General features: G+C 43.3%; 1 protein-coding gene across 4 annotated transcripts in view; it reads left to right on the plus strand.

The window, feature by feature from the left end:
- CACNA2D1 (calcium voltage-gated channel auxiliary subunit alpha2delta 1) overlaps positions 1 to 27,865 on the plus strand; it is a 613,296-nt gene that overhangs the window by 377,730 nt on the left and 207,701 nt on the right. For all 4 annotated transcript variants that reach the window (XM_050936798.1, XM_050936799.1, XM_050936801.1 and 1 more), the window contains exon 6: positions 27,067 to 27,198. In XM_050936798.1, the coding sequence (XP_050792755.1) occupies positions 27,067 to 27,198 (132 nt within the window). The remainder of the gene's footprint in view (positions 1 to 27,066; positions 27,199 to 27,865) is intronic.

Genomic DNA, 27,865 nt, shown 5'->3' on the forward strand with positions numbered 1-27,865 from the left:
TAGAACGTGAGAGCCCTTCGGACATCCAAGGAGTGGAGCTGTTGCTCTCTTCAGGATGAATGTGGCTTTGGGTAAAAGACTGGCAGGAAGACGTCTTGGTTAATATGGAAGGCGGAGACGACCTTAGGGAGGAACGCCGGGTGCGGTCCCAGCTGTACCTTGTCCTTATGGAACACCATATACGGAGGGTCCACGGTCAGAGCCCGAAGCTCTGAGACTCGCCGGGCCGACGTAATAGCAACTAGGAAGGCCACCTTCCAGGACAGGTACAGCAGCGAGCATGTGGCTAAGGGTTCGAAGGGGGGCGCCATGAGCCTGGTCAGGACAAGGTTCAGGTCCCAAGTAGGGGCAGGCCGTTTGACCCGAGGGTATAGTCGCTCCAGGCCCTTGATAAATCTTGACACCATCGGGTGAGAAAACACGGACTTGCCAGCCTCGCCTGGACGGAAGGTGGATATAGCCACGAGGTGGACGCGCAGAGAGGAGATCGCCAAGCCCTGCTGCTTGAGAGACCACATGTAGTCCAAAATGGTGGGGACTAGCACGGCGAGTGGGTCGTGGCCGTGCTGGCTACACCAGCAGCAGAAGCGTTTCCACTTCGCTAGGTAGGTTGAACGCGTGGAAGGCTTCCTGCTGCCCAACAACACTTGCTGTACTGCATCGGAACAGCGCAACTTGGACTGGCTTAGCCAGCCAGGAGCCATGCAGACAGATGGAGGGACTGTAGATCCGGATGGCGCATCCTGCCAAAGTCCTGTGTGATCAGGTCCGGCCAAAGAGGTAGGGCAATCGGATTCGCCAGGGACAGATCGAGCAGCATGGTGTACCAAGGCTGCCGCGGCCACGCCGGAGCGATCAGGATGAGGCGGGCCTTGTCTCTCTGGACCTTGATCAGGACTCGGTGGACAAGAGGGAAGGGTGGAAAGGCGTAGCAAAGACGACCCGTCCACGGCATAAGGAACGCGTCCGACAGTGAGCCCGGGGAGCGACCCTGTAGAGAGCAGAACACCTGGCATTTCCTGTTCAATCTGGAGGCAAACAGATCTATCTGGGGAAACCCCCACCTCTGGAAAACGACATAGAGGACGTCCGGACGGATGGACCATTCGTGGGACAGGAAGGGTCTGCTCAGGTGATCCGCAAGGGTGTTCCGCACTCCCGGGAGAAAGGAGGCCACTAGATGAATAGAGTGGGCTATGCAAAAGTCCCACAGACGTATTGCTTCCTGACACAGCGGGGAGGACCGGGTCCCGCCCTACTTGTTGATGTAATACATGGCCGTTGTGTTGTCCGTGAATACCGCAACACAACGGCCGTGCAAATGGCGTTGGAATGTCTGGCATGCTAGGTGAACTGCCCGTAGCTCCCGCACATTGATGTGAAGAGTCAACTCTCTCTGTGACCATAGACCCTGTGTACGCAGGGTCCCCAGGTGCGCACCCCAGCCCAGCGATGATGCGTCCGTTGTCAGGGACGCTGAGGGGCGTGAAACGGTAGGCCCGCACACACTTGGGAGGGCGTTGTCCACCAGTCTAGGGAACTTAGAACAATCGGTGGAATCGTTACGATTGTGTCTATGGCATCCCTGCCTGGTCGATAGACCGACGCGAGCCAGGTCTGCAGCGGGCGCATGTGGAGTCTTGCGTGTCTGGTGACGAAGGTGCATGCGGCCATGTGCCCCAGGAGAGCGAGGCACGTTCGAGCAGACGTGGTCGGGAAGGCCTGCAGGCTTGTGACCATGGACACTATGGCTTGGAATCGGTGCCGGGGGAGGCTGTCCATCGCGAGGTTGGAGTCTAGCACTGCCCCGATGAACTCTATGCTCCGCGTAGGCACCAGAGTGGACTTGTCCGGGTTGATGGTCAGACCTAGGCTCGCAAAAAGCTCCCTGATGATGGTGATGTGCCCGGTCACCTGCGCCTCCGATGTGCCTCGAATGAGCCAGTCGTCGAGGTAAGGGAAGACATGGATACGACGGCGGCGCAGGGCAGCGGCGACGACCGCCATACACTTGGTGAACACCCGGGGGGCTGAGGAGAGCCCAAAGGAGAGGACCGTGAACTGGTAGTGGTCCTGATTTACCACAAAGCGAAGATACCGCCTGTGCGGGGGAAAGATCGCAATGTGGAAGTATGCGTCCTTCATGTCGAGAGCGACGTACCAATCTCCGGGATCCAAGGAGGGAATGATGGTTCCTAAGGTTACCATGCGGAACTTGAACTTTTTGATGAATTTGTTCAGTCCTCGCAGGTCCAGGATGGGTCGAAGGCCCCCTTTTGACTTGGGGATTAAGAAGTACCAGGAATAAAACCCCTTGCCCCTTAGCTCCCTTGGCACCTCCTCTATAGCTCCAATGAGCAGGAGCTTGTGAACCTCCTGGACGATCAGTTGCTCGTGAGAGGGGTCCCTGAAGAGGGACGAGGAGGGAGGATGGGAGGGGGGTGGAGAAACAAACTGAAGATGGTAACCAAACTGCACCGTGCTCAGGACCCAACGATCCGAGGTTAGCTGGGACCATGACGGCAGGAAGGGGCGGAGGCGGTTGAGGAAATGAAGTGGATCCAGGGAAGGGATTGGTAAGCTGCTCTCGGGCGCACCTTCAAAAGTTCGCCTTGGGTCCCTGCGGTGGCTTGTCGGACCCGGAAGTATTACTCCTTTGAGGACCTGGTTGACGTCTACGGTTCGACCGACCTTGCCTCCGGTTGAAATCTTGTCTGGGGCGAGGCGGGGGGTAAGTGCGCTGACGGTAGGGGCGGAATGGCCTTCTCTGAGTCTGGGGCGTGTGCATTCCCAGTGACCGCATGATGACTCGGTTATCCTTCAGGCTCTGTAGCCTGGGATCTGTCTTCTCAGAGAAAAGGCCCTGCCCATCGAATGGCAGGTCCTGAATCGTGTACTGTAGCTCCGGCGGTAGTCCGTAAGACTGCAGCCACGATATACAGCACATGGCTACGCCCAATACCAGTGTTCTTGCTGCCGAATCTGCGGCATCCAAGGACGCTTGTAGGGAGTTCCTGGCGACCCTCCTGCCCTTTTCCAGGAGAGATGAAAATTCCTGGCGTGAGTCCTGGGGAAGCAGCTCCATAAATTTGCCAACAGCCTCCCACGTGTTGTGCCTGTAGCGACTCAGGAGGGCTTGCTGGTTCGCCACACGGAGCTGAAGGCCTCCCGCGGAGTAAACCTTGCGGCCCAGTAAGTCCATGCGCCTGGCTTCCCTGGATTTTGGGGCAGGAGCTTGTTGGCCGTGGCGTTCCCACTCATTGACTGACTGTACCACCAACGAGCAGGGAGCGGGGTGTACATAGAGGTACTCATACCCCTTGGATGGTACCATATACTTCCTTTCCACTCCGTGGGCAGTGGGTGGAATGGAGGCCGGAGACTGCCAGATGGTATCCGCCTTTGCTTGGATCGACTTGATGAAGGGGAGGGCTACCCTGGTCGGTGCCTCTTCAGAAAGGATGCTCACCACTGGGTCCTCCACTTCCGGGACTTCCTCGACAGGGAGGTTTATGTTCTGGGCAACTCGCCTCAGAAGGTCCTGGTGTGCCCGGAGATCAGTCGGCGGGGGCCCTGATGAAGATGTACCCGTTACCGCCTCATCTGGGGACGAGGAAGAAGACACCCCAGGGAGGAGTGGTTCCTGAACTGAAGCCTCGTCCAGAGGGACCTCCACTTCCTGAGCATCCTGCTGCGCCAGGGGATCCATAGGGGCTTCCTCCAAACTTGAGGGGGGGGCCGGCTGACCGTGGCCTCCGGTGCTCTATGCTCCGATTGGCGGGAGCGAGCGGGGCCCGAAGGTTCGCCCTGGGCTTGGTGGTATGCCCAGGGCGTCCAAAAGGACCATTGTGGTGGTCCCTGGTCCGGGTGGGCCTGCACATCTGAACCCCCGTAAGAGGCGCTGTCCATTCGGGAAGAAGCGGACGAGTGCCTTGAAGGCCATGGAGGAGCCGTCGATGACTGCGTCAGGCCTCTGCGCACCCCGACGTCGCTGTGCGGTGCCGGCGAGCGGTACCGGGAATCATGGTGGTACCTTGATCTGGACCGGGAACTGCTACCAGCTCGGTGCTGGGAGGTCGACTGGTGCCGTCTGCTGCCATGCCGGGATCGGCTGCGGTAGGAACGTCGGTGCCTTGATCTAGACCGGTGCCGAGAGTAGTACGACGGCGACCGGGATCCTGAACGGTGCCGCGAGTACGACCGGTGCCGCAGGTAGCAGTCTCGGGACTGCGAGCAGCGTCTGGATCTCGAGCGGCGTCGCTGAGAGTGGTCCCTCGATCTGGAACGGGACCGATGCCCAGTAGTGCCCGGTGAATGCGGACGCACCACGGCGGGCTTGCCCATCGATTGGAAAAGCCGCACTGGCGGTGCCGGGGGTTGGGGCAGCTCGGGCTCTGTCATGGCGATGAGGTCGCGTGCAACGAAGAAGGTCTCCGGCGTGGAGGGCGCGACGAGCTCAACCGCTGTTCTCACAGGGGAGCTGAGATACATCGGACTCAACGGTCCCTGAGGAGCCGGAGTCAACGGTGCGACGACGCTCGGTGCCGCGGCGGATGACGGTGCCGGGCGGTCAGGTTTGGAGGCACACTCCGACTGCGGTGCAGTTGTTGGCACCGCAGGAGCCCTGTGCTTCTTGCTCCTCGGGGAGAGGGAGCGGTGCCGGCTAGGGTGCCGGGCCGGTGCCGAGCGGGAAGTCGAAGCCTTTGCCGGTGCTGGGTGGTCCGGAGCAGAGGCGCCACTTGGCCCCGGTGCCGGAGTCGGTGCCGACGGTGGGGGGGTCAGCGCTGCCTCCATCAGGATCTGCTTCAGGCGACTGTCCCGCTCCTTCTTCGTTCGGGGCTTGAACGCCTTGCAGATCCGGCACTTGTCCACAAGGTGGGACTCGCCTAGGCACCTCAGGCAGGAGTCGTGCGGATCTCCTGTTGGCATCGGCCGATGACAGGCTGCATGAGGCTTAAAGCCGGGTGAACCGAGCATGGGCCCCGGCACCGCGGGGAGGAAAAGGGGCGAACCCCCGATCCTCTGTATAACTATCTACAACTACACTTAACTAACTTTATAATAACAGAACTATATACACTAAACTGCAAAAGAGTGAAACGCTAGGGAGGTGGAGAACGGCTAGCCGTGCTCCACAGTTCCAACGACCAACACGGGCGGTAAGAAGGAACTGAGGAGCGGGCGGGCCAGCAGGGGTATATATCGGGCGCCATACCGGCGCCACTCCAGGGGGCGACCTGCTGGCCCACCAAGTGTTGCTAGGGTAAAAAAGTCTCCGACGAACGTGCACACGGCGCGCGCACACCTAATTGGAATGGATATGAGCAAGCACTCGAAGAAGAATATTATCTTTCATCTGTTGCACCGCAATACATGCAACATACATTATATGGCCACAATTGGGTTCTTATCCTTCACATCACTTGATTTAGGCAGAAAGAACACGAAAGTAGACTGGTTGTTAATAATTTTGTCACAGCAGCACTGAGTTGCAGGGGAATAGAATTAGGTATTACTGAAGATATGGAAGAAAGAGCACAAGGCATACAATGTTTCTGCGTAGATTTCATATTAAAATTAGTGGATATTATTTGTTCTGATTTAAATTCTTGCTAGTGTTTAAAAAGTGTTTGAGTGTGTGTGTGTGGTGGGACAGAGCTCCGACCTTGTCCTCGTGGGTCCCGCGCTTCCAGGCGGTCTGTGCTAGCCTTAGAGGCTCACTGCAAACTTCCACATAGCCCCGCTCTCTCTAAGGCCAGGGTACAGTCTACTGAGCCCTTTTCATCATAAGCCAGCAAGGAGGTTGGTGAGAGAACTCCCACAGTCTCTGTTGTCCCTTCAGGCTTATTCAAGAACAGTTTAGTCTCCTGTCCTGACAGGGACCTGTCTTCCCTTCCCAGGAGGTGTTTCTCTAGTGGCGGGTTGGGGGAAACTTGGGCCTGCCCTCTACTCTGGGTTCTGGCCCAGGGACTCTAATGGCAGCAGCTGTTGGCAGCCGACCTTTTTTGCTATTTCTTTTTTTGCAATCTTTTTAGTCTGCCCACTCATTCCAATTTGGGTGTCTTCATTACCCAGCCCTTCAGCCGCACTTCCTCTCCTCTGGCTCCCTGGCTTTCTTTGGCCTGACTGGAGTGAGCCCTTTTATAGCATTAGAGGGGCCTTAATTAGAGTCAGGTGCCTCACCTGACTCTTAGCCGGTTAATTAGAGTCAGATGTTCTTATTAGCCTGGAGCAGCCCCTGCTCTGGTCAGTCAGGGAACAGAAAACTGCTTATCCAGTGGCCAGTATATCTGCCTTCTGCTACTCTGCTGTTCCCAACTGGCCTAGGTCTATCACAATAGAGAGTGCGACAAGGTGGGTGAGGCAGTATCTTTTATTGGACCAACTTATGTTGATGAGAAAGACAAGCTTACACGGAGCTCATCTTCGGGTCAAAGCTCTGTGTAATCTAGAAAGGTTGTCTCTCTCTCCGGCAGAAATTGTTCTAATAAAAAATATTACCTCCCCCACCTTGTCTCTAGTATTCTGGGACCAACACAGCTACAATAATAGTATATGTCTATATAGACTTATAAGGTAGTTGACAAGTCCCTTTACATTCTGACGTGGCCAAGAAGCACTAACTACCAATCCAACTGAGACCTTATTTTGACAGTAAGCTGCAAGCTTGAATAGAAGGCTCTTAATGGACAAATGCTGAAGTTTTTTTCTTCTTGTTTTTGTTTTTTTCCTAAGCAGTGTATCTACACAGAGTCCTGTGAGATTTAAATGTTTAATGTGTTTTTGCTTTAACATACTTCTGCTTCTTTTTGAGCCAGAGAAAGCCAAAGATCGGTAACGTATCTGTTAACAAACCAAATCTCACATGTGAAATATTTCTTTGCTTTTTGTTTTTTTTCATAAAATACTTAATTACAAAATACTTAATGCTTACGGTAATTAAATTACACAAAAGACACACTTTGTCAACAATCTCTCATTGTACTGTTTTGCAGGTTGTGCTTTGGTTGGGTAGGTAGGGTTACATTTTACTTTTACTTTTTTTCCCCGTAATTAATTAGTTTTCCTGGTTGAGCTGTTATCACTGGCGTTGTCTCCATACATCTCACAAGAATTAATCCTGATTTACTTTTCTTCATAGAGGGTTGTCAGCATTCTCCCCTTTATTGAACATAATTGCCTCTTTCATCTTAGTCTATCTGGCCTGTTCCTACTTTTCTGCTACTGCATTTTATTGCATTCTGGTACTTCTGTCTCTTTCCCTCTTCTCTGCCAACAGTGTGAGCCCTGAATGTCCTCTTCCCCCATAAGCATATTCTTGTACCGCTTTGCATAGAACATCCTTTAATCTCATTTGCATAGCCACTTCCCTGTACACCTTCAAATCATTTCTCACTTCTACCAAAATGCCTATAGCAAGTATGTCTATAAATAATGGTGAGGTAAATGTCTGGTAGGGATTATTGGGATGGAGAATTGCTGGTATTCATTTAAAGAAGGGGGGAGGTGGCTTTTAAATGTGTCACTTGTGCACATACCTACTATATGAAACTACTTGTTCTTATGGTAATGATTGTGGTTCCTCCCTCAATTCCCTGTTATTATTTGTATTATTTGTTTCACTCATTTTTAAGATCTTGATTTAAGATCTTCAGGCCATGGAAAGTACTTTCTTATGTGTTTGTGTAGCACTTAGCAAAATGGGGCCTTGTTACAAAGAATACATTAATAATAAGTGATTGAGTAATAATGACAAATGATGTATAACATCACTTCTTCTTTTCATCTCCTGCCTCAATAGTCAGTGGCTTCTGAATACAGATGTTCCCCGAGTCATGTAAACCTGACCTATGCAAATCAGAGTTTATGGAAAAAGTTCCATAAGCTAGAAATAAGATTTTTTTCTTTGCGTAATCATCAAAGATACATTTCTGACTTACCCAAAATTTGAGTTATGCAAAACGTTCCGCAACGGAACGCTTGCGCAAGTCGCGGAGCATCTGTATACTGTTGTTCATCTGCTTCCTCTTTTTGTCATAAGCTGTTGCACAGTATGGCCTGGATGCATTCTCTTTCTTTTCTTTTCAATATTATGTTGCCATAAGAATATCGATTATTTTCCTGTGATCATGATATCTAGGCTTGTACTTTGCTGTGGCATAAAGTGCCTTGAAGGAAAAGCAAAATCAGTTTCCCTCTATTTACAAATCTACTAGTATATACAGGGTACCTGTGGGTTACCGACCAGAATTTTTCACTGCTAGCATCTGAAATCCAATTTTGCGAAAACCAGATTGTAACCCTGGCTGGGGCTCTAATGCCTCCTTAAATGATGTCCTTGCTTTTTTACCTCAGGCACCTTTACGGGTCCCAGAGAGGAGCCTGTCATCAATAATAAAATATAATAATAATAAAAAAACCTGAAGAACAGCTCTGTGTAGCTTGAAAGCTTGTCTCTTTCACCAACAGATGTTGATCCAATAAAAGATATTAACTCACCTATCTTGTCTCTCTAATATCCTTGGACCAACATGGCTTCAGCAACATTGAAAAACTCAATAATGTTTGTAAGTTTGTCTTTTTGGCTGCATGCTTCTGATAGAGAAAAAAACAAGATAGACTCTTCTGTGTTATTATCTGCCAAAACATAATAGATTGACAAAATTAAAAAAAAAATGATTTTTTGAAACGTGTTTTAATGCCATAACCATAAACAATGGAATATATTCAAAGTATTGTCAGAGATCAGTTATCTGCAGCTAAAATGAGAGATTTGTTTATTTTGTTGAATGCTCTGTAAACCACATCTCTTCAGTGGCACAAAAAGAAAATGATCTTTGATTAATAAGCCCTGAAAACATAGAGAGGCTTCATGGGTCCATTTTGTGCTCTCAGGAAAAAAACTCAACGGGTGATTTTTTTTTCATACATGAGACTTTTCCATACTGTTAGATGTTGTTAATTGAAGTAGCAGGAGCAAGCATATTTTTGGATCCTGGAGCTGAACAACAATAAGACTACAAATAGCAATTTTATAGTATAATATATTATTTGTATTCTTAATGTCCAGCTCAACAGGATACAATATCTGCTGAATGCTTTGCTCCTTCTCCTTCAGTTAACAACATCTAGCCATGTGGTGAAGTCTCATGTTTTAAAAAAAGTCCAAAGGGATTTCGTTTTTTGTTTTTCCCCTGAAGGACATTACATTATAACTAATATATAAAATTTCTCCTCCTCCAAGGTGCTTGAGTCACTGTGCAATATCAAGAAACCATTTAAAGTGCCTTTACAAACATTAAAATGGATGATCATCCTCTTAGAATTTAATATGTAGTTAGACCTGACAACAGTACTGAGAAGCAGGTAAGTACAATTGTCCCCATTCTGCAGATGGGGAATGTGAGTCTTAGTATAATTGTGATGTCCCAAAGATTGCTCATGAAGTCTATGTTAAATCCAAACTTTCAAACCATATTGATCGGCTCCTCAGCTGGTGTAAATCAGCATAGCTTCATTGACATTAATGGATAGGACCCTACCAATTTCATGGCCGTGAAAAACATGTCACACACTGTGAAATAAACCCCTCCCTGTAAAATCTGATCTCCCCGAAATCAGCCAGGCTGGGGAGGGACAGGACTTGTCCTTCCCTTGTATGGCTGTTATGGGGGAGATCAGACCCACCCCCAAAATATACCCTCACTTCTACATTGCAGCAGGCCCAGAGCTCCAGCCAAGGCTCGGGGCAGCCACTCCTCCTGGCTCCAGTGAGGACTTGGGGTTTTCATTCCCCCCTCCCTGGGCTCAGGGTGCCAGGGCTTAGGGCTGCTGCTCCCCATGGCTCCTACCCAGGCTCTGAGCTGCCCAGGCTCAGGGCTTCAGCCCCCACAGCTCTTGCTGGTTCTTGGGGCTTCCACCCCATGGCTCCTGCCAGGGCTGGGGCACCCATTTTTCAAATTGGCTGGGGTCATGGGCCCATGTGTTAATCCACCACTAGTTCTGACTAGCAGCTAGGAGCCCCGACTGGGGTGTTCCCAGCGGGAGCGCTCCCAGCAGCACTGAGGAGGTTGGACCTGGCTCCTCCAGCTGCAGGAAACTCCTCAGCGGCTGCCTTCAGAGCCCAGCAGAAGTGAGTGTGGCAATACTGCAACCTCTCTACAACAGCTTTTGGACCCTCCCCGCCACAGTCCTCTTTTGGATAGGAACCCTCGGGGCTACAACACTGAAATTTCAGATGTAAACATCTGAAATCATGAAATTGACCAATTTCAAGATCTGGCGACCATGAAATTGACCAACATGAAGTCTGAGTTTGGTAGAGCCTTGTTAATGGAGATCTGATGCTGGTTTCCCTACTGGACTAGTGTCATGTGTATAGGACATACAGGGGAATACGCTGGTTTAGAGTGTTGTCATGTCCTTTAACTGGAATAGTTGCTGAGCTTTGCTTAGTGGGACTTTCATTTTAATGGAAAAGGACAGATATTCTTGATAAGCACTTTGATTCTACGGTGGATCCTCACCAGATGCAAGTTTTCACATCTCCACTGGCTTAGCTTCTATTGAACCAATGGAACCACAACAATTCGCACCAAGAATGTGCCTCTCAATGTACAGTGAATAGGCAGTAATTGGTTTCTAGACAAGAGACGGAGTACCTGAAGAAACCAGATGCAAATAGTATTTCTTATACTACATATCAACAATCTGTTTTGAACAACTTGTTACGATATCTTTTGTCATGCCCTGTACCTGTATCTTTCTATGGCTCTGTTCTGCTAGCTGAAACTGTGTGGCATCTGCTGTCAATTATAACAGATTAATATGGCTATAGCTGGAGCATTTCAAATCTGCTCCTGAAATCACTGAGCAACACTTTATTGCAGATGGACTGACACATTTATTTAAGTACAGACCAGTGTATTGCCTGTTGAAAGCATATCTTCTATCACTGGCAAGCTCCGTTATCCCTCCTCTCAGCTATGTTTTATTAATCTGCTTTAATTTATTTGACCCTTCACTCTTAGTTCACCAGACCAGAATTATATCTGAGCTGTCTAATCGCTGTATGCAGTGAATGAAATCAGAAATGGAGGCAGTGGTATCTCACTATGATGAGCCCAGAGTTGCTTAGTTGTAAACTCATTTTTAATTGATTTGAAGAACAATGGTTCTTTTCATTTCCTTTTTAAACCAGTCCTGCAAGGAGGGCCTTGTATGTTTGGACCACAATGCCCTAAGATCATATCTCAGCGGAAGTCAAAGCTATGAACAATATGCACCTACTGAGGATCTGATCCCCAGTCTTACAGGTCTTCATATGTTTCATGTATCAATTGAAAAATTTAATGTGCATAAATATTTGCAAGAGTGGGGACTAAGTCTGTTATATTTTACTATGAGACATGTCCCCAAGTTAAATATCCTACATTAAACCCAGATTCCCATTTTAATATAGTCTTTATCTTATAAATTTGCAATACTTTAAGTCCTTGTTTCCAGGCATGTGTTGGAAAAGATAGTTCAGTTATTCTCAGTTATTTGACAAGTGTTAGGAAAAAAAATAGTCCTGACCATTTTGGTTCCAGATGCTTTTCTTTACTGTTCAGCAATTGCTACCCATGTTTTTATTTTCTTAAAGACAATTAATCACTGGCCCCTTCCTGTTTTAAGGAATGAATTACATCTAAGCTTTAAAAGAATCAATTCTCAGCCAATTGTTACTAATTAGGCGTGGGGTTACGGCTTTTAAAATACCTGAAGCTTTTGCAACTACATTTTTGTAAAATTTAAAACAAATATGTATTTATTTGTTTCAAAAATGATTTAGTCTCTTCCTTATTAATGTTGCAGTTGCTTAAAGCTTTTCCTACAGCTGTATCTCCTGTGCTTGGATTCTGTAGGATCTCACATGCTAAATGGGGTCAGTGTAAGTCAATACATGGATATGAGACCTCCAACAAAGACTTAACAATTACCACTTCCTATAATACCTGAGCAGTATGGTCCAGTGGTTAAGGCAGTAGCCTAGAGTTTGGGATAACTTAAAGTCCCGGCTCTGCTACTGACTTCCTGGCTTACCTTAGTGAAATCACTTAGACACTCTGTGCCTCAGTTATCCATCTGTAAAATAGGGATAATAGCACTTCCCTATCTTGCAGATGTATTGTGAGGATAAAGCCATTAAAAATTGAGCGGCTCTCAGGCACTGTGAGATGGCTGGCTGGGATAGTTGTTTATAGAACACCCAAAGAATAGGTGACATACAGATGATAAATCTGAAATGTGGGTGCTGGAGGTATATTGTGTGGCGGGTCTTAGTTGTTGGCAGAAAGCCCACCCCCCTCCAATTTTATGGAATTGAACAAAAATTCTGCACTTGTATTATCTAAGTGCTTTGCATCTTTTATGTTAGTCATCATGAACTTTTGGAAACATGCTTTCTAAAGTTTTGTTTGGTTTTAGATCTAGAGAAATGGTAAGACTTGGGACTTCCTGACTCCCAGTCCTGTGCTCAGTTCTCTAGATCTTGCTACCAATCTGTTGACTAGAAACACAAGAGATGAAAGATGCAGGAAAATCTCTTTGATGAAACCATAGGGGAAAGGGGAGTAAAATCCTGGCCCTATGGAAGTCAGTGAGTATTTTGCCATTCACTTCAGTCATGCCAGGATTTCACCCTGAGAGTGGAATGTGATTAGGTATCATGGAGAACAAGGCACAGGAGTGTGTCTGCCTCCTATTCCATTTGGAATAGTATTGTAGACTACATAAAACACAAGCTGTTCCTTTTGTATAAATGCAGGAAGAGTATTTATAGCAAAAAAATCTTGGCTGAGGTCCTTGGGGAAATAAGCAGCATCAATGTCTGCGCAGACTACTAGCTTCAACTCTAACCCCTCCATAATCCCATAGCCCTCTGAAGAGGGAACAGCTTTATTAATTCTTCAAATAAACATCCAGGACACAAACATGTTTTGGATAGAGGATTTCCTGCCTCCAAATTATTTGACTATTTGGCTTTCTGTAAAGCATAGGCAGTTGCATGGTGGATTGTTGTTGTTTCTGTATCCCTCCAACTGATTTCCTTTGAGGGAAGAGATCTCTTGGTAATGGATTTCTCCAGAGCAGCCACGCTCCAATCCTTTCTTTTATCAGCAGATTTCTCCAGAGAGAACCTGGGTGCAATCTTTTGGCCAAGCAAAAATTACAGAGGTTAGGAAAACTCTACTATTATTTAGGCTGGAAAAATCATCCATGAGAATATTTGCATATCAACAAAGACCAAGAGTCTTTCATATCTGTACTACATAAACTGAAGGAACAGGTTTTATCTCATCATCAGTTTTCTCACGTATTTTTGTTCGTAGTATTCCTGTCATACTCAGTATGTTTTGGATTTCTGTAGCCTTAGATACAATTAAATAGAATAAACCAGTATCCCCATCTCCCCATTGCTCATTAATCTTCCATTTACATAGGGATTAAATAAGATTCTATTAGCCAAATTCACTGAAATGGTCTGTGCCTTTTTAATATTTATGAAAATGTCGCATCCCTTAAAGTAGATTTCCATATATTTAATTGGATGAACAAGTTTATTAGTGACTGCTTTACCTCTCTGTTGGTTAGAGCCACTGTAAAAAGTCAGCAATGTTTGTGGTTGTCAAACTTGGCCTGTTAAAGTTGCCTTTCATTTATTTGTAACAAACATCAGACATATGTCTGGCTTTACTGCCAACGGTGTAAGAATAAAAGGAATGAAGGCTGTTATACAGTATACTTGTCATAAGGAAAGTCTTGACAATTTGGTACTCTGTGAATGGTATGAAATTAATTTGTAATAACATCTCTGCTTTCAAAAGATTCTCAGACTACAAATAATATAAATTTTAGTGGGAGTGAGCATAATAGTTTACAGCAAACTGCAAAGGGGAAGAAAGCTTGTGCTATTTTGGCTTCCGTATGCTATATAAAGGCAGATGAAAATACTTCTTTTTTTTCCTTAAAGGATTTTCTCTTTTGTAATTCCCCTTTTCCCCCCACCTCCACCCTCAAGCTAGAAGTTTAGGTCTCATCTAGCCTAGAAGATTTTGAGGTCCAAAGAACAACCCAGGTTTGAAATAAATTGGCGTATTAGTTTTGAAATTGTGTTTTAAATCTTTGTGCATATGCAGCCGGGTTTTCTGTTCATTATTATTTTGCTCATTCAAAGGCCTGAATTTTCCCCAGTTTCAGCCATCAGTGGCCAGCCAGTAGTGCAACTGCACCAGTGCAAATCCCTAGATCAAACAGAATGAGCCATTATAACAGGGGTAGGCAACCTATGGCACGTGTGCCGAAGGTGGCATGCAAGCTGATTTTCAGTGGCACTCACAATGTCCGGGTCCTGGCCACCGGTCCGGGGGCCTCTGCATTTTAATTTAATTTTAAATGAAGCTTCTTAAACATTTTAAAAACCTTATTTACTTTATATACTACAATAGTTTGTTTATGTATTCTAGACTTATAGAAAGAGACCTTCTAAAAACATTAAAATATATTACTGGCATGCAAAACCTTGGATTATAGTGAATAAATGAAGACTTGGCACACCACTTCTGACAGGTTGCCGACCCCTGCATTATAATCTTATATCACTGGCTCGTACTAGTGCATCTTACCTTAATTTTTTTGTAGAGTAACCTGCAACGATGCCAATAGTGAAGTTGTCTACACTAGAGGTATGTGCTGATGTAGCTACATCAGTGGCTAAGTGTAATCAGGGCAGATTTCCTATCTGGACAAAGCCAAAAGCAGATTTTAAGCATGCTAGTTTTTAGAAGAGCTTTTGAAGTTTAAATTACTGTAATGGTGGAGAATAATAAGTGATAACAGGTTTAGGACCCCCCGCCTCCTGAATTTTGTTTCAGCCTTTGCCAGCCAGTCCCCTTAATAATACATTTGCAAAATGTTTTATAAATTACACCTCTTCCTCAATATAACGCTGTCCTTGGGAGCCAAAAAATCTTACCGTGTTATAGGTGAAACCGCATTATATCAAACTTGCTTTGATTCACTGGAACATGCAGTCCCGCCCCTTCCCGGAGCGCTGCTTTACTGCGTTGTATCCGAATTTGTGTTATATTGGGTCGCGTTATAAAGGGGTAGAGATGTATATAGCCAGACAATAGCTCTGTGAGGTCAGTAGCTGGTTCATGTTAGTTCACTGGTGCTTATATGCCAGTTGGCGGTACTTACAGTTTATATAATCACCACCTATTGGCAAATGGGGGAAAAAAAAAAACCTTGATAAAATCAGACTTCAGAATGAATGCAGTACTGAGGGGTGGGGAAAGAAGGTTAAAAAAGAAATTATTCTCAATGTTATTTTAATGAAATGTATCCCTTTCTTTGTTTTGTGTAAAACCACTGGTCCCCTTTCAGTGGTCAAACAAAGCAGTCGTGTTTGTATTTAGTTATGATTTGGGTTGGCCAAACTCCGTTAGCATAATTCTGAGCGTTCTTCTGACAGTTTGGGGATCACCCAGACCAGTAAGAGAATCTATCACCACTGCCTTGTAATTTTGGGTTCCTGAGTGCTGTGCTGTTATGACTCCGAGCTCTGACACCAGTAGCCAGCCTATAAGTCTAAGGTTCACCCTGGCTTCCACCAGCCTAGTTACTCCATGCAAGATAATCTCTACAGCCTCTTCCTGTCCTCAGTTCCCCAAATCCCTTAGTTCTTACCTGTTAGAAACTTGGACTTCCCCCTTCTGGTTTGTCACCCATAAAGGAATGAAACCTGCCCCCAGTTATCAGTTCCCTGCTTGGGGTAAAATTAAACCAAAAGTTTAGTTAATAGAAAAATTGTAGATTCAAAGATGAAATAGTGAGGAAAAGTCAACACTTGCAGGTTACACAGAAAATAAACATGAAGGCACAATCTCAGGCTTTACGCTTCTGTATTAGCTAAATTTCCTTTTCTGACACAAGTTACCTGTTGTCTTGGAATAGTTTCCCAGTGTGCCCTCTGTTCCAGAGAGGATCCAGTGTTTCACAGACAGCACCCCACTTAGCCAGAAATTTATGGACAGCATCTGAAGCCCTTCAAATCCAAGCCTGTTTTTAAAAGTTTTTTTTTCTTCTCTTCTCCCTTGTCCCCTTTCTCTTGCCATGATGATTCATGGTTATTCAGAGTGGGGGAAACTCTCTTATGTCTCAGGGTATGTCTACACTTAAAACGCTGCAGTGGCTCATCTGTGCCATTGTAGTGCTTTGTCGTAGACACTACCTATGCCCATGGGAAGGGTTCTCCCATTGGTGTCAGTACTCCACCTCCCCAAGAGGCAATAGTTAGGTCCATGGAAGAATTCTTCCATCAACCTAGCACAATCTACACTGGTGGTTAGGTCGGAATAGCTATCTCTATCAGAGGTTTGGATTTTTCACACCCCTGAGAGATGTTACTATGCTGAAGAAAATTCCTAGTGTAGACCAGGCCTCAGTTCTCCAAGCCTGGGGTTTTCTTTTAGACTTCAATGTCTTTCCATTAACTTTAATGGTCCACCATTGTGTCTTCCTGGCTGGACAATGGATGGTATTTGAAGTTGGTTTTATGTAAACAACTAGCCTCCCCCTGCCTCATTACTTCTTCCCCCATTGTCAGGTGGTTGTGTAGTTGCACTACAGTTACAATTACAATTTTCTACGTATACACACATGTATACTTCCATAACTATACCTATATACATATCTCCTAATGACCATCAAGTTGAAAGTATTACAAACTTTCATAAAAAACATACTTGCCATATATTTATATACAACAACATTGTGTACAACCAGATGATTGAGTTGCTCATTCTTTGGGGTTCAGATCCCTTGTTATCTCCTTAAGGTGTCTGAACCCTGACTGTTATAATTGTCAAACTGAAAGTTCAGAACCAACGGATATTATTGCATTTATGTTTCATGTGAAAGAGACCGGAGCAGCAGCGGGGAGGGGGTGCAAATTGGAATGAGTGGGCAGAATAAAAAGATTGCAAAAAAAAGAAATAGCAAAAATAGTGTCAAATCCCGCCAAAAATAGATTGACAATAGCATGTCTAGGGGTATCACTTGTGCCATTCTAGCTTTTAACATTTTTTATCCTTAATAGATGGTACATGCATTAAATTACAAAAGATTCTTTTATTTTCAGGCTGAAGCCATTTTTGGAAAAGAAATGTGTTTAAATTACAAAGGAAAAAGTTTTGCAAATTGACTTAGTTCTGAGACCAGTGTAAATTAAAAAAAGAATTCACAAGATATTAAAACCTCTACAATCAGAAGATTCATCCATCCCTAGTTAGGAGAGAAATCTACACTGCAACTAGGGTGACCAGATAGAAAATGTGAAAAATTGGGACAGGGGGTGGTGGGTAATAGGCACCTACATAAGAAAAAGCCCCAAATATCAGGACTGTCCCTATAAAATCGGGACATCTCGTCACCCTAACTGCAACTGACAATAGGCCAGGGTACATTTTAAAATATTTCTCCTGTGTTTTATATAGTGTGGTGAATAACTCATTTAAACACTGTGAGTTCCTACTGGTGAAGCTTTGATGCCTACTTTACATTTTATTAATTGCTCTTGTTGAGATGTAACAGAAGCCTAATTCCATCCTCTCTTCTTGACATTTTTATTCTCATTTCCTTCTCCTGGGCATTTCATTTTTGTATGAGCTTTTAGTGTGCCATTCTTGCTATCAGCATGTGGCAGTTAAACCTGTCGGCTTACATCATATGGCATTGCCAATTAATTTTCTTGATTTGACATGAGAAACAACTGAATGCTAGATTTCAGTGTCTTCTCTGGTGACTCATTAATAGAAGTATCTAATCCATAATGTCAGCTATGTAATGGGGAATAGAGAACTCCTACCTTAAAAAAAAAAAGTACAGGGTGTTTTTACCATTTGGACTTCTAATTAAGAGTGTTACATGTATATCAAAATTATGCTTCAGCAATTTCTGATGTTGAAATTATTCAATTTGAACTACTGATTAAGGATCATTCCAAACCAAGGTTTTGCACTTTTTTTGTAGTTAAAAGACCAAACTGATATATGCACTAAAAAATTCCATTGAACATTTCTTCCCTGCTTACTGAAATATTTTTTAAACTATTCGAGAGAACAATTTTAGAACCATAATTTTTTAGTTCCTTCTATCCCTTAAATACCATTTTGGTGTTTCTTTAGAGATGCCTGTTTAGTTTTTGTTAAAGCAGACAAACAAAATGTATATAACTTGAATACAGCATGCTGCTGATGATAATTTCTTTCGCAAATGTTTATATTTCTTTGCATTCACCAATTTAAAAAATAAGAGTATGAATTAAGTACATTTGAATCATAGAATCATAGAAGACTAGGGTTGGAAGAGACCTCAAGAGGTCATATAATCCAACCCCCTGCTCAAAGCAGGACCAGCCCCAACAAAATCATCCCAGCCAGGGCTTTGTAAAGCCGGCCTTAAAAACCTCTGAGGATGGAGATTCCACCACCTCTCTAGGTAACCCATTCCAGTGCTTCACCAACCAACTAGTGAAATAGTTTTTCCTAATATGCAACCTAGACCTCCCCCACTGCAACTTGAGACCATTGTTCCTTGTTCTGTCATCTGCCACCACTGAGAGCAGCCTAGCTCCATTCTCTTTGGAACTCCACTTCAGGTAGTTGAAGGCTGCTATCAAATCCTCCCTCACTCTTCTCTTCTGCAGACTAAATAAGCCCAGTTCCCTCAGCCTCTCCTCATAAGTCATGTGCCCCAGCCTCATAATCATTTTTTATGCCCTCCATTGGACTCTCTCCAATTTATCCACAATACATTTATATGTTTTTATTTTAAATATATATTCAGCGAGGTAGCTGCTCTAGAGGTTATTTTAGTGATCTAGGATTAAATCAATAGGATCATGATTTGAATCTAAATAACTGAAAATGCAGGTAATTATTAATGTTTGCAGTAATGTTGAAAAAATTAGCATATTGTAGTTCGACTGCGCAATTATTCTTCTCACCTCTTTCTTTGTGTATGTATAAATAATCTTCCCATTTGCTACAAATATGTTTTGGCTCAACAGAATATCAAAATTAAGTAAGAAAGAATCATGCAATATCCTAGAATTCATTTACCTACACAATGCAAAGGAGTGAAGAGTAAATATTTACTATTTTTAGAATTATTCAGTGTGGCATTAATAATCCATTGCTTATCTGCCTTTTATTTTAACTGAATTCTAGGGTTAATTTCTGAGTTCCAGTATCTATGTAGGTACCTATTTGACCCTAGCACCCTAATATTGTAATTCTTCCTATATATTTAAAAAAGAAGTTGCAATAGTGCTTGTTTTCATTCTCTCTCTCTGTCTCTCATGTCTCAACTTGTAGAAGACTATCTTAATTATTTTATAAATATTTGAGTTTGTTTTGCTTTGTCAGTATGTGAGAGAGAACACATTAGTGGGGGAGAAGCTATGTCTAAGAAACAAATTCTATATTAAGTTCTGAAAATGGTTAGTTCCATGATAACCCTTATTTTCTATAATTTCTGTCTCTTGCACCCATGAGCTTTCCCTTTGATTGACAGCATCATCATTCTGGTGGAACTCAGCTGTTGCATGAGGTCATGTTTGCAGAGGGAGAGGAGATCTCTTAGGTAGCTAGAGCCATTCCCATAGAACACTTTGAATAATAGGATATAGACCTTGAACTTGTATTGAGTGATGAGCAAGCACAGAGAGTGTTGTACTTTGGTGAGGTGTTTACTGTGTGGTTAAGCTAAAAGCTCAGATGGAGCTATTTTCAGGATTTCTAGTTTCACTTTTTTCATAATTTGCATCAGTTATCTGGAGGTCATCACTGTGGCCAATACGGCAACGTTCATTGTTCTGGCTAATCACAGATGAAAGTTGTGGGTTTTTTTTGTTCAATGGAAATTTGTGCATCTGAAAGCAAGAGGACCCTACAGCTGCAAACTGACTTACTGATATGAGGACAGATGGCCTCAAAGCAGCGGAAAAAGTTTCTGTAGAGGCCACGGGTTCTACAGAGAACTTCCTACCAACATAACCACAGCCTTAACAGAAAAAGCACATAGGGAAAGACTTACTTAAATGTATGGCAGAATTTTTACTTCTGATGAGCTTTATATCATGGGAGAAATCATGGGAGGTCACCGGGTCATACTTTGTGAGGTGAATTACCCCAGTATCTTCATTTGAAGCTCTGAAAATCACCAAGTTGTATTTTTTTTTAAATGACCTCTTCAGGACTTTAGTATTTGTGGATACATCCACAGATTTATATGTATGAGCCACCCAAATACTTAATAAAAATTCTCTCAGTACCTTAGAAACTTTCAGGAAATTACACTTTCTTTCTCAGCCCCACATAAAATGTGATAGCAGTAAAAACGTTCTGTGATTGGTGAGTATATTTAGCACTATTTCCTTTAATATGCACCAGAAAGTGTCTGAGCTCTGAAAATGTAGGTAAAGTGTACTATTTTTGTTATAAAACATATGAGGCAGAAAAATAGAAAACATTTTCAGTGGAATTTCCGTAATGTGTGGATGTTGTCGACTGGGGTTGGAGAGCAGGGGGTTGAGCACAAGTGTGAACATGTGAATAAATACACGCATGTAAATATATCCTCACTCCAATATCCCAGTATTTTACTGGAATAATCTATTACATTCACCACAATAATTCTGCCTAAGTTGTGTGTGCTTTTTTAAATCAACGAGTCAACTTCATTAAAATAGGAGATGGAAACCCAGCCCCGCACCATCACACTAAAAGACAATCACTTTTATGTTATAAATGCATTGCTGACGAGGTGCTTTCTGTTCCCTCCAGTGTATGCATAGCTGCATCATTAGGAAACAGTAGCTGACATCTTTTCAGAGATAGTAAATAGCTCCCAGGCTTTTCAAATAAAGTCATACATTGCCTTCTACTTAGGCCAGGGCCTACACATTAAGTAAATAATCAAAACTACATTCTTCCAGCTCTGCTTTAAATAAAGCAATAGTGTAGTGTTTTATTGATTGCATTTGCAGAGGCAGATTGAATCCAGGGCTTGTCAAGGCTCCTGAATCCTATGTCATATACAAAACAAAAACAAAAGGGGGGGGCAATAGAAAAGATGGATGTATTTCAGTGGAATTAGCAGGAAAGAATGATGTTGCCTATTGTATGATGATGAATTTAGTTTTCCTTTCCTGCCCATATCAAGTTGGAGGTAGCAGTAGAAGTACATTGAGAGTCAAACTCCAAAGACCAAGGCCTGTTTTTAAGAGGATTTAGGAGTAAGCCAGTTATCTAAATCTCAATGTTCTGCCATTATCATCAAAAGCTCCATCCTCTTACAATGGCGTGCTTCAAAAGCGAAGGTAAGTGACTTATCAAAAGTCCATTTTAGGAAGATCCAGTTTTTCAAAACAACAAAAATAAATGAAAATATACTATAGCTGCTCTAAGAAAAACTTACATTTGGGAAGCAATAGAAATCCAAATCTTAAAGTTTAGATCATGGTCAGCTGAGTTCAATATCTCTGGACTGATTTAGTTCTGTGCAAAATCAGTTGATATTTGGCAGGGGGTGTGAAGTGGTTTGAGGAATAGCTGGTTTTTGTTTGTTTGTTTAAGATCGCTTTTCTTAAGCTGGAAAGCTTCAGAGGCATTGCTGTTAGACGTTTAACCAGAATCAACTATTCAGCCAGAGGTGCCAGTTTGAAATTGCCTATTAGCAGCCAGAGAAGTGGTAGATCTCATTGTCAGCAACTTTTGGCATTCTTGCTTATTTAAAGTGAGGGTACATCCATCAGCAACTGCAGAGCAGTATTAAGCTTCTTGAAGAAATACAAATTTTGAAAAGGATGGCGAAAGCTATAATTCCTTACAATTACTTCTTCACTCCCTGTCCCTTTGGATGGATATTCTGTTTGTGACAGAAGCTTGTTCTTTTATAGCACACACACAAATCAGGGCCGGCTCTAGGCACCAGCCTATCAAGCAGGTGCTTGGGGTGGCAACTCGGGAGTGGGGCGGCACTTTCAGAGATTCCGCGGCAATTTGGCGGAGGGTCCCTCACTTCCACTGGGAGCGAAGGACCACCCGCTGAATTGCCGCAGATCACAATCACGGCTTTTTTTTTTTTTTTTTGTCTGCTTGAGGCGGCAAAACCCCTGGAGCCGGCCCTGACACAAATACCAAACTTCCTCCTGGAATGGTTGTTTTAACAACCTTATCTTGTGGTATCTGAATAACAGCCTCCCCCATTGCACTATACATGTTTGCTTCCAAGTACATGACACCTTACTTCAGTCACAGTGAGAGAGTGAATTAAAAGAAAGTTGATGCAAATTGAACCATACAATTGTGTGAGCTACTTCTACAATTTAAAACTGGAGCATTCACTATATTAATTTCTGGAGTGCTGAAAGGTTTACTTTTGAAAATGTGACAGTAGAAATGCTACTCGTATCATTAGCAGTTTTCTCCCAGCTTTTTTTTTTACTACTATAACTGGTGTTGGAGTAAGCTGCTTTTGCTGGCCAGTTAAACTCCACTCATAAACTCTGTTTTCAGGCATTCAGACTTGACAGGAAAGAGGTTTTTTTCCTGCACTTTTTTCCCTCTTTTTTAACAAATCCTTCTTAAAATGCATAAATAAGGAAAAAAGTCTCTTTCACGTGCAAAAATAGTACTCGAAGGCAAAATACAGTATATATTCTAAAATCCTGGGGGTAGGATGCGGGGTGGTGAGGAATCAATCTATAAATAAAGATGATGCTTAAAGTTAACTGTCTAGCACCTTTTTTCCACAAATATCAGAAGGAGGGAAGGGGTTTTGCCATATAAAACCATGGAGAAAAATCAGCAGAATTATTAATAGGTGAATTACTCTATTATATCTGTAAGATCCTTATCACTGTAGTATCTAGGTATTTCAATAATATGTGTGATCACTCTTTTTTCCCCCTTGTTAACCATTATTATTATTTATGCATAAGCTTTTCTGGGATACTCATCATTGTAATATTCGAGCATCTCATATACTTCAGTAGATTTATAGGGGTGTATCGCTATCCCCATTTTAACCATGGGAAACTGAATGAGGGAGAAATAAGTCCTTCCTAATTCAACAAGGCACTTAAGCACATGTCTAGCTTTACACTTGTGCTCAAGTTCATCCATATTTAGCAAAGCACTAAGCCCTGGTCTACACTATGCTGTTAGGTCAAATTCAGCTGCGTGAGGTCGATTTAAAAATGACTGCATCCACACAACCAACCCCGTTCCATCGACCTAAAGGGCTCTTAAAATCGACTTCTGTTCTCCTCCCTGATGAGGAGAGTAGCACTAAAATCAATCTTGCTGGGTCAAATTTGGGGTAGTGCAGACAGAAATCAACAGTATTGGCCTCCAGGAGCTATCCCAGAGTGCTCCAATGTGACAGCTCTGGTCAGCACTTTGAACTCCGATGCACTAGCAAGGAACGCAGGAAAGGCCCCAGGAACGTTTTTGAATTTAATTTCCTGTTTGGTCAGCATGGCGAACTCAGCAGCACAGGTGACCGTGCAGTCCCCCCATTTTCCCTCTATCTTCTCTGTCCCTGAGGTTATCGCAGATTAGAAGGCAAAAAAACTGCACTCACGATGACATGTTTTCCAAGCTCATGCAGTCCTCCTGCACTGATAGGGCACAGCTTAATGCATGGCCAGGACAGGCCAGGAAAGAATTAAGTGAGCACGAAGAGCAGAGGCAGGATGTGATGCTGAGGCTAATGGGGGAGACATGACGAAGTGATAGTTGGAGTTGCAGGAAAGCCAACAAGAACACAGACCTCCACTGCATCACTGCCTACCCTCCTCCCCATGTTCCATAGCCTCCTCACCCAAATGTCCAAGAACATGGGCGCAGGGAGGCTCCGGGCACCCAGCCACCCCACTCCAGAGGATGGCCCAAGCAACAGAAGGCTGTCATTCAAACTGTTTGATTTTTAGTATGGCTACAATACACAATGTGGCCCTGTCCTTCCCTCCTTCCCCGTCTCACCTGGGCTACCTTGTCCATTATCTCATTTTTTTAATTAATAATGAAAGAATGCATGGTTTCAAAACAGTAGTTACTTTATTTTAAAGGGGTAGTGTTGTTGGCTTACAGGGAATTAAGATCAACAAAGGGGGCGGGTTTGCATCAGGGAGAAACACACACAACTGTCACACCAAAGCCTGGCCAATCATGAAACTGGTTTTCAAAGCCTCTCTGATGCACAGCATGCGTTGCTGTGCTCTTCTAATTGCCCTGGTATCTGACTGCTCAAAATCTGATGCCAGGCGATTTGACTCAACCTCCCATCCTGCCATAAACATCTCCTCCTTACTCTCACAGATATTATGGAGCACACAGCAAGCAGCAATAACAATGTGAATGTTGGTTGCGGTGAGGTCTGACCTAGTCAGCAAACAGCACCAGCGAGCTTTTAAACATCCAAAGGCACATTCTGCCACCATTCTGCACTTGCTCAGCCTATAGTTGAACTGCTCCTTACCAGTGTCCAGGCTTCATGAGCCATGGGAGCAAGGGGTAGGCTGGTGTAGGTGCAACCACGCAATGTGGCCGGCTGGGAGAGCAGCCTGAGGCAGAAGCCTCCAGCTCACATGATATTCTAGGAAAAAGGGCGTGAAACAATTGTCTGCCGTTGCTTTCACGGAGGGAGGGGTGACTGATGACATGTACCCAAAACCAGCCGTGACAATGTTTTTGTGCCCCATCAGGCATTGGGAGCTTAACCCAGAATTCCAATGGGCAGCGGAGACTGCGGGAACTGTTGGATAGCTACCCACAGTGCACTGCTCCATAAGTCAATGCTAGCCATGGTAGAACGGATGCACTCCGCGCTTAGTGGGGACATATGCGATTGACTGTATACAATTGATTTCTAAAAATTGACTTTTATCAAATTTACCTAATTTCGTAGTGTAGACATACCCTTAAGCGTATGCTAAATCCTGTTGACATCAGTGATCTAAGTGACTTGCCCAAAGTTATAACAAAAGTTTGTGCAGAGGTGAGGGTAACACCTCTATTTCCTGAGTCTCTGTCAGTGTCTTAATGCAAAAACTCTCCTTTCATCTTCCCCATGTCCCGATTCACTTCACTGGGGCCAGGATTCCACTTCAGGTATTTAGTCATGTGAGTAAGGTCCAGGAGAGAATCATTGCACAAATAAAGAGTGTTACAAGGACTGTACAAAGATTGCAGTGCTTCATTACATAATTATACAATAGAGTAAACTTGCTCTAAAGAACATAATTGTACAATAAACATTTTAAAAATGATAGTTAAATACTTACTTTACCTGAGGGAATTGCTCCTCTTTCTCAAGTAAATATATATTTAATTATATATTTGACAAAGAGACTGGGTATATAGTAAAGATTTACTGGTTACAAGGGATCTGGAGAATAGGAGGTTTGATTTTATATTTCTTCGAAAGTCTGCATCTCAGGAGAACAGAAAGCACTTTTAAAACTTCTCTGAAAAAATAATTCTTTCACAGAACAATGTGTATCAAAAAAACAAACCTATGAAATTTAATGTTAGCATTTTATTACTCTAATTACAAAAACCTCAGTTTAGAAGCCGATATTAACTTCAAGTTTTTATTCTTGGTCCTCCATCACCTCACCTATAAAGCTCTGCAGAATGATCCATTTTTTTGTCTGAAAGATGGACTCTATTTAGTCCAGCTTGCATTTCCTATAGACAATTCTGTAGAAATACAACAGAGAATTCTGATGAAAAGCAATATTCTACGTGTATTTTGTCACTTCAGATATATTTCTTCCCCTCCCCCACCCCTTTTGAGTTCACTGTTGGTAATAAGTGTGACACTATCATCTTTATAGCCTATGTATTTCAATCTTGAAGCATCAGACAAGACAAAGGAAAGCATTAGTGATCCGACCACCAACTAAAACCTTGCTCTGTTCTAAGAATCTGAATACCAAGCTGGTGCCTACTGTGATTGAGATATCTTTGGAAATTAATTGGATTTGCAACTGATTAAAGCATGGTACCATAATTCAACCTCATTATTTGTTCAGATGATTAGTACTATAGCGGAGCATTGTTCATAAAGCCCCTACTATCTTTTTTCCATTTTTAAAGCTAAGGCATGGAACATGCTAATATAAATATTTACAAAAGTAACACAAGCATCAGTACAGGGCAGCTTTGTGAATATGAATTTCCATGTCACTGGCCACTTAGCGTTTAGTGCTGATCATGCTTAAGCATGTGAATTTCCTTGTATCTCAAGTTCACTGTGGAACTGACCCTGCCTATGAATATTAATGTCCACAGAATTGATCTTTCTGCAAGTGTTCACATCCATATACATGAAATCCTGTTAACGTGCAATAATAAGCAGAGTCTTGTGCTAGTCCCAGCTCGGTTTTACAATTCTAATGTTGTTTAATTTATTGTTTTCTCTTTTCCATGGAATTCATCTTAAATAATAGCATTTACCTTGAAAGAGAGACCTTTGTTACACTTTTCCAATGACTTATACATCTTTTGTTGGTATCACCTTGCTTTTTCTCATGGCTGCGTCCTGTGATCAAATAGGTTATGTGGTTACATCCTCTAATTTACTTGTTCGTAGCCTGGAATCAAGAACAGAATGACCCATCAGAAACAACATATTTCACAGAAGAAATTAAGTATCCAAAAAAATAAGAATAATCATTGCAACAGATGAATCACTGGGAAAAAAGCAATACAAGAAAATTAAAGAATATTAATACTTTCAAGGAGCAGGACTGCATTTCCTCAAATTTACTCTGTTGATTACTTAAATTACATACTCTCTAGAATAGTTGTTAGAATAGTCTACTCAGTCCCAGCACCATATTTGTCATGTTAAATCTTTCACAATTTTTAAAATTCCTTTAAGGAATATTAGCTGCTAATTATGTAAATACTTAGCTTTGTAATAACAAATATGTTTCCTCTTTTACAGCTACAATAGTGTTAAATGAACTCAACTGGACTGGAGCATTGGATGAGGTATTCAAAAAGAACAGAGAAGAAGACCCAACTTTGTTATGGCAGGTTTTTGGCAGTGCGACTGGCCTCGCCAGGTATTATCCAGGTAATTGCAAGCTTATAACTAAATAATGTGTCTCCCAGAAATACCAGTAAGGCTTTTCCCTTTATTTATTCAAGCAATCCTGTGACAATTAAAGATAATTTAATTTTCTCAGAACAAAATTATAGTGTAGCTTAGATCAGTTCCCCCCCTGACCCAGTGTAGGCCAGGCCCTAGTGTCACAAACCTAGTATATACAATAACCCTTGACAAAAGTGTACTATTAAAAAGAAGCATCTTTCATGAAGCTAAAAAAACCAACGAACCAACCAAAAAAATCTTTGTTAGCATCCTTTAACTTCTATAGAAAGAAAGCACAGCTTAAACTAGGTTAAAAGGGGGGAGATAACAAAAGCTCACAGGCAAGTATTTAAAAAAGGAAACCTTAAGAGAGGGTTAGATATTGCAAAATTATAATCGGACCATAGGAATAACAATAGGGATATCAGTGGGGGAGTCTCCTCAATATCTTAGGCTATGTCTACACTATGGACCTTACAGTGGCACAGTTGTGCTGCTGTAAGGTCTCCTGTGTAGTCGCTCTATGCTGGCAGAAGAGAGTTCTCCCGCTGGCATAATTAAACCACCCACAATCAGTGGCGGTATCTATGATGGCATCTTCCACCGACATAGCGCTGTCCACACCAGTGCTGTGGTCAGTGAAACTTAC

Source organism: Gopherus flavomarginatus, chromosome 1 (genome assembly GCF_025201925.1).
Source record: "Gopherus flavomarginatus isolate rGopFla2 chromosome 1, rGopFla2.mat.asm, whole genome shotgun sequence".
NCBI lineage: Eukaryota > Metazoa > Chordata > Testudines > Testudinidae > Gopherus > Gopherus flavomarginatus.